The 13,428-nt window shown below is 43.2% G+C and overlaps 1 protein-coding gene across 7 annotated transcripts in view; it reads right to left on the bottom strand.

The window, feature by feature from the left end:
• The window catches only part of RBL2 (RB transcriptional corepressor like 2), a 162,006-nt gene that overhangs the window by 94,456 nt on the left and 54,122 nt on the right, over positions 1–13,428 (bottom strand). For all 7 annotated transcript variants that reach the window (XR_012789210.1, XR_012789211.1, XR_012789213.1 and 4 more), the window contains 7 exons: positions 13,070–13,230; positions 6,794–6,858; positions 6,454–6,637; positions 6,117–6,283; positions 5,094–5,203; positions 4,011–4,114; positions 2,286–2,423 (listed from right to left, as the gene is read on the bottom strand). Coding sequence is in view for 3 of the 7 variants with exons in the window: in XM_075577157.1 (XP_075433272.1) it covers positions 2,286–2,423; positions 4,011–4,114; positions 5,094–5,203; positions 6,117–6,283; positions 6,454–6,637; positions 6,794–6,858; positions 13,070–13,230 (929 nt within the window). In the remaining 4 variants the exon portion in view is untranslated. The remainder of the gene's footprint in view (positions 1–2,285; positions 2,424–4,010; positions 4,115–5,093; positions 5,204–6,116; positions 6,284–6,453; positions 6,638–6,793; positions 6,859–13,069; positions 13,231–13,428) is intronic.

The following is a 13,428-nucleotide window of genomic DNA, read 5'->3' as shown; positions in this document are numbered from 1 at the left end:
CATAATGAATCTTGTAACACCATTCTACAAATCTCATAATCTAAGGCCCAGATACACAAAGCTCCGGGAAATCCGGGCTCATAACGGGACGTTACCTAAAACAGGAATGGACGGCATGTTCCCCGAGGTTAACGTGTATCCGCAAAGCTAATTATACGCAAACACAACAGCTGTTCTACATCTCACTAGCATAGGGTTACTGTCACTTTATTGTAGCAGAATGTGTTATCTTCCAATAAGTATTTCTTCATTTATTTGTTTTGTGTTAGCAAATAACAACCCCACTTGTGAGTGCAATCACACGTCTCAGGCTAAGGCCCCGCTGCACGCGACCGCACGGCAAGCTTGCTTGCCGGCAGCGCGTGCAAATCACTGCACCACGATTTGCAGTCTGCAGTGAACTGTGTTGCGCACTGGGGGGGGGGGGGGCGTTGCCAAATGGGTCGGGTGGGCAGGGGCAATGACGAGGGGGGACGCGGCCATGTCGTGTGTCAGGGAGGAGGGGAATCTGGTGACTCATACCGCCCACAATACATACAGCTCCCAGCAAATACTATTTAGGGCATTGAAATAAATAATAAAGCAGAAGTTTATTCCCACATCCTGCTAATGGTTCTGGACCTCTTGCTTTTGCCTGGAAAATACTGAAGAACATCCTTTTCCAGCAGCACGTTTTTAACACAAGTCGGGAGTGTCCGAGGACCTCGCCCCCCACACCCGCGCTGTGCCTACCTTTTGGAGGGAGGGAGAGCCATGCACGGCTGCCTCACAGACTTCCCTCCCAAGCCGCCTCCCTCCCGTAGCTCCTTCCTCCTCCTCTCATTCCCTGACGCGTGCACCACGTGACGCGTCAGCACCGCAAAACAGAAGTAGCTGGTAGCTCCGGCAGGCTGACGCGTCACAGCACGTAGTCAGCTGTGCAGTGAGGAGGGACTGGGACCGGCTCTGGAGGCTATCGGGAGATTGTGAGTAACGTGCACGCGGTCGCCGGATGCAGCGGGGCCTCGGCCTCAGACAGGTCTGCAACGATGCCTTTCCCCATTATCTCTTAGCATACAGTGCTTCCACTGCTGCCATGGATTCTGGGTAATGATATGCAAATGAGCACACAGTGATGCGGCAGGCATAAGCTTATAGGGCCCCATGTAAAATTCTTCTTTGGGAAAAAGAAGCATTTGTATTTTAAGACCGCATCAATTAACACAATCCCCCCGTGAAGCCTACGTGAGTTTAACTCGTTTAATGTTGGGGTTTTAGCCTTTAAACACGTCCTGCTCGTTACAAATAAACATGTTCATCTCCAGATTCTGACATTACAAATAGCAAATACAAATCCCACGTGTGAGCACATTCCCACGTCTCAGACAGGTCTGCAACCCTGCCCTTCCCCATTATCTCTTAGCATACAGCGCTTCCACTGCAGCCGGGGATTCTGGGTAATGACATGCAAATGAGAACACAGTTTGTCACTCTTTGCTCCTTGTCTATTTCAACATGGGACCCCTACAAGCTTATGCCTGCTGGTCCAAATGTTTTCGTTGGGTCTATCTGGTAATGTTATCTGGTAATTTATTTGTTTTCGGATAGAAGAGAAGATGGGTCTGGATGAACTCTGGGGACCCCCTGGTTTCTGGAATACTGACCAGTGAAGTTACCGGCATTAACTTCCTAGTTCTAAAAGGGGATTTAAACGGCCGGACAACAGAAAGCAGAGACATCAGTGGCTTCCTATTGGCCAGAGATCTGGCAGCTGTTTTGTTTCCCCTGCAGGGTGATTTAACCCCCTCAGTGGCAGAGTGTCCTGCCGCTTACATGGCCACGCACCCATTCGGCATGGACGGATCCCGTGACCACCCTTCGGAGCAATCCCGTGATTGTTTCCGTAGTTCCAGCGGCTGTACCGGAAGTGAAGAGAAAGAGGAGGAAGAGGAGGAAAACTTGGCCCCCCGCAGTGCTGGCGAACAGCCACGAATAAAAAATATGGCAACGGGCAGTGAAGGGGTAAAGCGCCCAGTAGCTGCCATTGGTTCAATTTGCCCTTAGCAGGGACTGACCCTTTCATGGGAGGAGGAAAGATGGTGGCACAGAGACCAACATTTTGCAACAAATTGGATTGTGCTTTAACATTGGTTTAGAAGCCGCCATTTTGTTTTTATCAATTTGCCATATAACAAAATAGTCGGAGAAACAGAGCAAGGAGATACGAGCCCCCTTATGTGCTTTGTCCGTTAACCCATTCCCTGCCAGTAACTGGGTTGCTTCACAATGGCGAGGCGCGCACGTACCTTATAAAAATGATACGGTGCCACCTCAAACATGTCAATGACGTGAGGAAAGTTCCCCGGAGGCTTGTAGGAAAAAGTTGTAATTTCAAGGCAGCAAGACAGCAGGGACCTGTGAAACACGTCTTGCTCCAGAATCCCCTGCAAACAGAACCCAAGGCAACATGTAGCACGGAAGCGGCAGATACCCACAAGGGGAATATGGCATCATTCACATTAGGTGTTCCCTATGGAAGGAAACGATACATCATCTCCATTAGGTCAGGCGAGGCCAACTCCAGTCCTCAAGGGCCACCAACGGGTCCGATTTGCAGGATATCCCTGCTTCAGCACAGGTGGCTCCATCAGGGGCTCTGGAGCCACCTGTGCTGAAGCAGGGATATCCTGAACACTTGACCCGTTGGTGGCCCTTGAAGAATGGAGTTGTCCACTCCTGGCCCATTTACTGCTCCTGAAACCTAACATCAAAAAAACTACTTAATTTTAAAACTTTTTCTTAGAAGTGTATTGAAGTTACAAACGTGGAAATAAAAGGAGAACAGGGTTTCTATGCTGTCATCTTAGTGATGTCATTGATGACTCAGACGCTCTGGATATCGGACTCCAATATAAACGTCAGGAAGATACAAGGAAACTAAAATTATCTAGAGGCATATAGAACTTTAAAGCAGAAATTTCCCCCAACTAACCTGTCTCTCACCCTCTTCTTTTTCTTCTCTTTATAGCAGCGATTCCCCAGACGGATTCGAGGATGCCAAAACTAAACTGTAGTGGCGGCTCCCAGGCAGTATAGCGGGGTCCTGAGACCGTGTGCGCACTTCATAAGACCCCAAACTGCACCTCATCATGGGTGGTATCGCTGTCACTTACAGCAGGAGCTTCCCAAGTCTCTCCCCACAATGATTTGCATCCACAGCAGCAAGGAATTGTGGGACGTGACTTTGTAAGCTTCGGCAGTGAGTGACAGCTGTACCCCCCATGCTGCCTGCACACATTGAGGGGCAGCTTGGGGGATTATTCCCCCCACAAGCTCAGGACACTATACTGCCGGGGATCGGTCACACAGTGTTAGCGATAGTCTGAGGGGTCGGCAATAAGGTTTATTAATTAGGTATTCAGGGGAAAATATTTCCCAGCAGGGGAGCACAGTGTAATAACGGTCGGGAATCGCTGGGTTATAGGATTGGAAACGAGTAGGAGAATTCCTGCTTTAAATATCCAACACGTTGTGATCTTGGGCAAGACATTTCATCTCCTGTCAGTCACCCAAATTAAATTGTAAGCTCTTCAGGGCAGGGACATGTGCATGCAAAATTGTACAACGCTACATGCGCCGTCTGTGCTATAGAATAATAATTAAAGAAAGACACACACACCAAAGGAAAAACAAAAAAACAATACATTGGAGATACATCGTTGCCAATGAAACCACACACACACGTAGACCCACCCATACATACACACACATATACCCACCCCCACCCATATACACACACAGCCCCACCCATACACAAACCCCCACACACACACATACAACCCCCCACCCCCACACATACACGCACACCCATCCGCACCCCTACACACATACACACGCACCCCACCCACACATATATACACACACACCCAACCCCACACATACATAGACACACACTAACCCCCACACATACACACACACAACCCCAGACATACACCCCCCCCCCCACACACACACACGTATTTGTAACTTACAGACAGATCTGTGTCTCCCAGCCGTTTCTTCTCACCCTCAATAATAGATTCCAGTACTTTGTAATATAACACTTCCGCAAGTCGGAAATACTTGGTTGCAATGTCTGCAAAAAAAGAAATGTAAACGAGTCATATTTACTATGCAAGAAGACATGTGCTGGCCCATCCGAGGGGCTATACGAGTAGCTATACGAGGGCTGTACGAGGGCTGTACAAGTGCTATCCAGCACCAGAAAATAACTTAGGCAACGGTGTCATTCTGACGGTCAATACAGTGATACGATTAAGGTTTTCCCCGTCGGTCTGCTGGTACCAGCCACCTCCGGACTGGCCCGACACCCCGCCCCACGATAACTCCCGGCCGATGTGGCATAGTCACAGAGCCGAAGCAGTTTAACCCGCATGGTAATTCCATCCGCCCCAATGGGCTTGGAGGCAGAAGGAGGAATTTTTTGCCAAACTTCAAATTTGCCACAAAAAAGGCCATTTACTTTTTTGTATTGTTGTTGGCGTTCTCATAAAGTCGCTGCCCCCCAGCAAAGCAGTAACATGTAGAAAATTAAAAAATATTAAATTTTATATATATAAAATATATATATATATATATATATATATATATATATATATATAAATAAATAAAAAGAATGAATCCAATTGAGAGAATATTTGCAAAAAGATTTGAATATTCACAAATTTTTACATTTCCCCCGAATTATAAAAACAAACAAACTGAATTTCGACACATACGCCCCATCTCTAGGTTAGCGCACTCAGTAGAGCTGATGCGCGGGCCTCCAGACATCTGCCCATGCGAGTGGAAGAATGTAGGACATTGTATTCAGTAAGAACATAACAGCGCTTGCATTATAAAGGCAATAGGAAACCCCCCATCTTGTGGTATACATATTACCAAGGGCGGACCTAGAGGACTATGGGATCGGTGCAAGTTAAGTTTTTTTTGCCATTGCACCAAATCCGTACAAGAGAGAAAGTGAGCGCAAAGTAAAATTAAGCGATAATGCATCGACTACGCCTCTAGCAGCAAAATGGGTAACCTCTCCTCGCAACTAAGGATTTCCGGACCTCTGCAGTAATTACTCTCTTCTTCCTCGGGCTGCGTGTGCTGACAGTAACGATCGTACATTTCTTTCAGACGCCTGGAAATGGCCAGCGTGGGGTTCCTGGCGCATGCTCTACGGGAGCGAGATTAAAACACCACAGAATCTTTATAGCGATACACTCAAAACATGCGGAATAACTACAAATATCCCAAGTTATTAGCAGTTTCTCAGGGCAGCCGAGTCATTGTAATATTAATAACCAATTACAAAGTGTTAAACATACAACATAAAACAATCATACAACTTGGCCCAGTGTCAATACAAAATCATCTCAACATATGTGCAATACATACATAATGGAAATACATACAATAGTTCACAAGGGCGATGTTTTAGTATCAAATATAGATCAGTGGTGCACAACTTTTTTGTTGTTGTTAAGGAACCCTATAATTACATTGTGAAATTCTATGGAACCCCAACCCTCTCTAATAGCGCGTCTGAGATTAGATACATTGTAAAGGACCCCAACCCACTCTAATAGCGCGTCTGAGATCACATTCATTGTAAGGAACCCCAACCCTCTCTAATAGCGCGTCTGAGATCAGATGCATTGTAAGGAACCCCAACCCTCTCTAATAGCGCGTCTGAGATCAGATGCATTGTAAGGAACCCCAACCCTCTCTAATAGCGCGTCTGAGATCAGATGCATTGTAAGGAACCCCAACCCTCTAAAATAGCGTGTCTGAGATCAGATGTATTATAAATTCTTCTGTATTTGGTACCATTTTCATATGACCTGAAATTTGTAGGGAACCCTTTAGGGATGTCTTAGGAACCGAATGAAAACCACTGATCTAGAACATAGTATCCCCTACAGTATGTAATAAGGCATATTAGTCAAAGGATAGGATATAGATAGATATAGATACACACACACACACACAGGTAGAGAGCACGCACACAAGATTTTGGTATAGAAGATAGGAAAAGTTTATTCAAACAGATCAACATTTCAGCTCACTACGGAGAGACACACACACACCTCAGTATCTGGAGCAGTCTCTCACTGGGGGCAGGTTTGTGCCCAGTCAGAATGGAAAACAGCCGGCTGACGCTGTGTGTGGCGGAGGACACCGGCGTACTGTAGCCGCTGCTCTCCTTTATGTATTTCAGGCCAGTGAGTGGCGTGGAGATACGCAGCGATTTCAACTGCAGATGGGGGGGGAAAGTTACGTAAAAACCCACCTAAATTCAACCCCCAAAAAACAAGTCACATTTTAAAGCCCCCCTCTCTCTCCCAAAGTGGCCTGCAGCGGGATGTGGAAAAACGCCTTCCTGGCGCCCCTGACAGCTAACAGGGACGGGCTTGCTACACTCACCTTGTCAAAGTTCTGCTGCAGGTTATAGGTCACTGCGACTCGCTCCGCCGACTCCATCGCTGAAGCTCGATTCAGACAGCGGCTTAAACTTCCGACCTCTTCGTCCGCGTCCTCTAGGAAGACCCGCTCATCCAGGCTCCCGACCGACAGCACGTACCCTTCGTACGCCTTGTTCACTGCTTTCCTGCAAACACAGGGCGAGGGGTTTGTACCGTTCATGTCCCCTCTCTCTCATATCCACCACCACCACCCCCCCCCCCCCCCTCACCCTCCTGTGGTGTTTCTCTTTTTCGGGAGAGAAACAAGAACATCAGAGGCTAAATTTACCAAATTCACTTACACGCTTTCTGCAAAGTTGCAGGAGTCCAGAAAACCCGTGAGATATTCCTCTTTTCCCTTTAGTACCTGGAAGACAGGATTAGCCGTACGAGTGTTCATTTTTACACGTTGATAACAGTATTGTTAACAATGCTAACAACAATAGCATAGTGCATTTAGGTCACGCCTTTCCATTCCCAAATTGCTTTAGAATGTCTTTTATGGGGCTGTTATGCAGCTGTTGGATCCCAAGTAACACATTTTGAGTGCCCTAGGATGCTCAAAAGCAGGTAAATGGTGTTTATGGTGCATCACCATAGATAGCTCATTATTGTACTGATAATTCCTTATACCATAGTGGATCCAGGTTTAGGGACATAGAGTATAATCCATAACATCCCAGGGTGTGAAACCAGAGGCCTGGTGGTTCCCACGCGTGTACCCCAAAATAGGTCTCCTATTGATGGTGTACTACACCCTGGGGAAATAACTCAATCAGTCCAGCACTGGAGGGTAAAATAATAATGGGCCTAGGCCCTTTACCTCCCTTAGTGGTGTCCTTGATGCGTGGATCCGTTCCTGCGTGCAGTCCTCTCAGGGTAAACATAAACAGCAGAGGTGTAGAGGAGCACAGCAGCGTTCCTTGGCAGCATGCCAGTTGGTGGATCGCCAAAATGAGGGTAACTCCAAGCAGGGATTAGTATTAAAAGAATACTTTAATGGTCAGTGCAAAGCAAAACAATGGTAGGAGCGCACCTACGCGTTTCGTCCGTAAAGGACTTTCTCAAGGTGTAAAGAGAGGTTCATAGATGCATCCTTATATCCATAGGCATTTTTGCGCCAAAATCGCGGCATTTGTGACGTCATCTCCATGCGACCGGTAGTCTGGTCGCCGCTATGACGCGCGCTTAACTACTTGCTCGCGCCCTTAATGGAGAAAGCGCACAAAGCGCCGTGATTGGCTGAAAAAGCCATAATGTTGAATGTGAAAACTTTAATCAAAAAAATGTGACAAATACATATGTTACACATAGAAAACTGATATAGACAAAACCAATGGATATAGGATTAAGCCTATCCCCTTAGAAGAGAAGGATAACAGACAGAATCAATCAATAACCCATTCACAAATAAGATTAAAATTATTAAAAATATATACTGAATATAAGAGCCAAGTTAGGGATAACTAGATCAGTGTCTGCAGTATTACATACAATACTAGATAATTAATGGTAAAGATTGACAAAGCTAATCCTTGGCAATATATAAAGTATATAGGTGACAAATACTAAGGGAACTGGGAACCCTCATTCCCAATCTCAATGTATTGTTAGAGCTGGAGTCATACACTAGAGGTAGTATTGATAGACTGAATGTAACTTCTATTTTGGTATGTCACTGTACTAATAACATGTAATTATTTCTTTAGTTGAATCCAGCAAACAAATAGAAAAAGTGCACAGAAATGCTCCTGTTCAGTTATAGTATAAATAATTGAAAAAATTATTAACACAAAAGAACAGAGTACAATCTATTGAAGGGAACTATAAGACAAAACATATTGTAAAAATTAAATAAAAAGAATAATTAGGGAAAAAAAGGAATAAGGAAAAAGAGAAATACCGGATATGGATACCTAATATATATATCTTATATGTTTAACACCAATTGGTATTTGATATCCATATATAACCACTACTATTAAAAAAATTTAAAAAGAACAAACAGTTGAACCCTTGATGATGCATAGTTAAACTTAGGTATGAGCATATATAATATAGAAACATCATGCCATAAATCTATAATCAATAGAAAAGAGCAAAAACGTAAACGTCTGTAAAGGAAACATCATCCTATGGTTATATATGATATTTGGAAAAGGAGAGTATAAGTATCCTAATCCACAAGTATTGAAGATAGATTGACCAGAATGATGATAAGCACTTCAGACTCATATATGTAATGATAAATTAGAAAAAGCAACTACAAATAGTATAACCATACAGAATGTAGCTACAAAAAAATCATAACTACAAAAAATTGTTGACTACAGAAAATGTGTGAGGTCCCAATCAGTGTTCATACCGTGAGGCACCCTGGTCCGTAATGTGAAGATCCAGAATGCCTCACGGCGATCCAACTGTAGGGTTCTGTTACCCCCTCGAATAGAGGGAGCAACTATTTCAATGCCTTGAAAAGAAAAATTAGTGGGACCCCCTCTATTACAACATGAAAAGTGCTTGGAGACAGGGTGACTGAGATCTCCTTTGGATATGAGCCTGAAGTGCTCCATCATCCTGGTCTTGAGACATCTTGTCGTACGACCTACGTATTGGCACCCGCACCCACACGTGATCAGATAGACAAATTATTGCTAGAGTAATCGAATGCTGGAGAGTCAAAGGTAAAACCCATTTGACGATGAGTGAAAAAAGAGCACTCAGTGATTTAAAATCTAACACATCACTTATTATCAAGAATGCTGACAAGGGGGGAGCGGTTGTAGTGCAGCATAGGGATGACTATCACAGGGAGGCTTTACGCCAGCTCTGTGATACTTGTTCCTATGCTGTGCTGCAGTCAGACCCCACAACTAGGTTTCTCAAGGAATTGAGGGATCTACTTGATGAGGGTCGTATCCTGTGTGTCCTCTCTGATAATGAAAAAGAATTTCTTTATAACTCCACTCCCACCACGGCCGTGTTTCACCATCTCCCGAAGATCCACAAATCATTAGTCTCCCCTCCTGGGAGACCTATTATATCTAGTATTGGGTCTTTGGGAGATGGTGTCTCACGATATGTGGATTCCTTTCTGCAACCGCTGGTCCGCTCGTTACCCTCCTTTATCCTCGACAGCGGGGACCTCCTTAAACAAATTGAAAATATTACATGGAAAAAGAACTGTATATGGGTGACTCTTGACGTCACGTCGTTGTATACAGTTATATCACATTCACAAGGGGTGACAGCTGTTAGACACTTTCTCAATCGTTCTGATCTTTCACATGCACAATCGGCTTTTATTATAGATTCTATTTGGTTTTTACTCACTCACAATTATTTTATGTTTGATGGGGTTCACTATCTCCAGACACGTGGAACGGCCATGGGGACAAGTTTTGCCCCCTCATACGCCAACCTATTTATGGGTTGGTGGGAGTCGCTCCACGTGTTTGGAGAAGCGAACATTTATAGGGAGCACATTTTATTTTACCGTCGCTTCATTGACGACTTACTGTTTATTTGGGATGGTGATGTCACTACGTTATTATTATTTATCAACACACTCAATACTAATCACTTTAATCTTAAATTCACATACACTTTCAATTATCATCACATACACTACCTAGATTTATATTTATACGTTAATAATTCACTCAAAATCAACACTGATGTATTCCGAAAACCTAATTCTCGGAATACCTTCTTACGCGCTAACAGCTGCCACCCCAAAGCCCTAATTAGAAGTATACCAAAGGGCCAACTAATACGACTCCGACGCAATTGTTCCACCAATGAGTCCTTTAATATCCAGGTAAAAGATTTGTATGACCGCTTTATTAAACGGGGCTACAATCACCATGACCTGGTTAAAACAATTAGGGAGGTCTCAGCTATGGATAGGAGAGACCTGCTTCAGCGATCCCCTAGGAAGCCTAGCCTGGATGATTGCCCACTCTTTATCACCCCCTATAGTAAACAGGGAGAACAGATAAGGAATATTTAAAAAAAGCATTGGTCTGTTCTCTGTCTAGATCCTGTGTTAAAACCAATAGTCTCATCAGGTCCAAGAGTTGTCTTTAAAAAGGCCAGAACTCTAGCTAATACCCTCTCACCAAGTCTCTTTAATAAAGTAAATGTAAAGCACCCAAATCTACCAAAAGGGACATTCAAATGCAACAAATGTAAAATTTGTCCAAAGTTGGTACAAGGTAATACCTTTACGTCTACCGTGAACAGAACAATTTATAACAATAAGACGTTTATCAACTGCAACTCAACTTTTGTTGTCTATCTGATCACGTGTGGGTGCGGGTGCCAATACGTAGGTCGTACGACAAGATGTCTCAAGACCAGGATGATGGAGCACTTCAGGCTCATATCCAAAGGAGATCTCAGTCACCCTGTCTCCAAGCACTTTTCATGTTGTAATAGAGGGGGTCCCACTAATTTTTCTTTTCAAGGCATTGAAATAGTTGCTCCCTCTATTCGAGGGGGTAACAGAACCCTACAGTTGGATCGCCGTGAGGCATTCTGGATCTTCACATTACGGACCAGGGTGCCTCACGGTATGAACACTGATTGGGACCTCACACATTTTCTGTAGTCAACAATTTTTTGTAGTTATGATTTTTTTGTAGCTACATTCTGTATGGTTATACTATTTGTAGTTGCTTTTTCTAATTTATCATTACATATATGAGTCTGAAGTGCTTATCATCATTCTGGTCAATCTATCTTCAATACTTGTGGATTAGGATACTTATACTCTCCTTTTCCAAATATCATATATAACCATAGGATGATGTTTCCTTTACAGACGTTTACGTTTTTGCTCTTTTCTATTGATTATAGATTTATGGCATGATGTTTCTATATTATATATGCTCATACCTAAGTTTAACTATGCATCATCAAGGGTTCAACTGTTTGTTCTTTTTAAACTTTTTTAATAGTAGTGGTTATATATGGATATCAAATACCAATTGGTGTTAAACATATAAGATATATATATTAGGTATCCATATCCGGTATTTCTCTTTTTCCTTATTCCTTTTTTTCCCTAATTATTCTTTTTATTTAATTTTTACAATATGTTTTGTCTTATAGTTCCCTTCAATAGATTGTACTCTGTTCTTTTGTGTTAATAATTTTTTCAATTATTTATACTATAACTGAACAGGAGCATTTCTGTGCACTTTTTCTATTTGTTTGCTGGATTCAACTAAAGAAATAATTACATGTTATTAGTACAGTGACATACCAAAATAGAAGTTACATTCAGTCTATCAATACTACCTCTAGTGTATGACTCCAGCTCTAACAATACATTGAGATTGGGAATGAGGGTTCCCAGTTCCCTTAGTATTTGCCACCTATATACTTTATATATTGCCAAGGATTAGCTTTGTCAATCTTTACCATTAATTATCTAGTATTGTATGTAATACTGCAGACACTGATCTAGTTATCCCTAACTTGGCTCTTATATTCAGTATATATTTTTAATAATTTTAATCTTATTTGTGAATGGGTTATTGATTGATTCTGTCTGTTATCCTTCTCTTCTAAGGGGATAGGCTTAATCCTATATCCATTGGTTTTGTCTATATCAGTTTTCTATGTGTAACATATGTATTTGTCACATTTTTTTGATTAAAGTTTTCACATTCAACATTATGGCTTTTTCAGCCAATCACGGCGCTTTGTGCGCTTTCTCCATTAAGGGCGCGAGCAAGTAGTTAAGCGCGCGTCATAGCGGCGACCAGACTACCGGTCGCATGGAGATGACGTCACAAATGCCGCGATTTTGGCGCGAAAATGCCTATGGATATAAGGATGCATCTATGAACCTCTCTTTACACCTTGAGAAAGTCCTTTACGGACAAAACGCGTAGGTGCGCTTCTACCATTGTTTTGCTTTGCACTGACCATTAAAGTATTCTTTTAATACTAATCCCTGCTTGGAGTTACCCTCATTTTGGCGATCCACCAACTGGCATGCTGCCAAGGAACGCTGCTGTGCTCCTCTACACCTCTGCTGTTGATGCTCAAAAGCAAACAGGAGTTACATACAGTAGTAGGAGAAGAGTGCTGGTGGTTTTGGTTTGGAATAAAACAGTTGTGAATTTGATTCCAGTCTGCAAAGTAAAGGAACCATTCATGTTATTTTTGAAAAAAAAACATTTAAATACATTTTTCACATAGGTTTGAAGCAGGGGGTTTTCATTAACGAATTTATTCAATTTCATTACCGAGGACCCCCTGCTTCCCAAGATACAGACCTCCAAAGAGCGTGCCAGTCTCTCTGCAAAGTTTAAAGCTGCCGTGTCACGGGGGCCAATAGCATGTGAATGAATGGGGTTCCCGTGCCCTGGGTGTCAACAACAGATTGTAAGCTCTGTGGGTCAGGAACTGAGCCAGTAATGTGTTTAAAGATGATTAGCCAAATATAGGCTACAGAGTGGTTTTAAGTGTTGAAGGCGGTGATCGAGCGTACACCCATGTGTTTTAGAGACCTGTACCTTAGCCCCAGGTCCATGCTCCCTCCAGTCTACATGACCAAGTCAAACCTTTTTGTCGAAGAGTTTTCGGATATACGGCTTCCAGAAGTGTTCCTTGATGCCCTTGGCTTCTAGTATCAAACCATCATGGAGGCCGCAGAGCGTCTCAATAATACAGGGCGGCTCAGGCAGCGGCTTATAATCCTTACTGGTGAAGTCCTCCGGGAGGCCTGCCAAGAACACACAAATAGTTATGATTGTTCCCATTGGTCAAAGTGTAGGAAACCCTGAAGGTATTACAGCTCGTAGGACTTCATTTAGCAAGGGCTATACAACATTTATAATATGAAAATAAAAGGGCCAACAGTTTTATTAAAATAAAGTGCCGGTCCAACGCATACTACAAAAGGTTTCTCCCAATATTGACT

This window comes from Ascaphus truei, chromosome 19, assembly GCF_040206685.1.
Source record: "Ascaphus truei isolate aAscTru1 chromosome 19, aAscTru1.hap1, whole genome shotgun sequence".
NCBI lineage: Eukaryota > Metazoa > Chordata > Amphibia > Anura > Ascaphidae > Ascaphus > Ascaphus truei.
The sequence above is the reverse complement of the archived record's forward strand: the minus strand, read 5'-3'. Positions and strand labels throughout refer to the sequence as shown.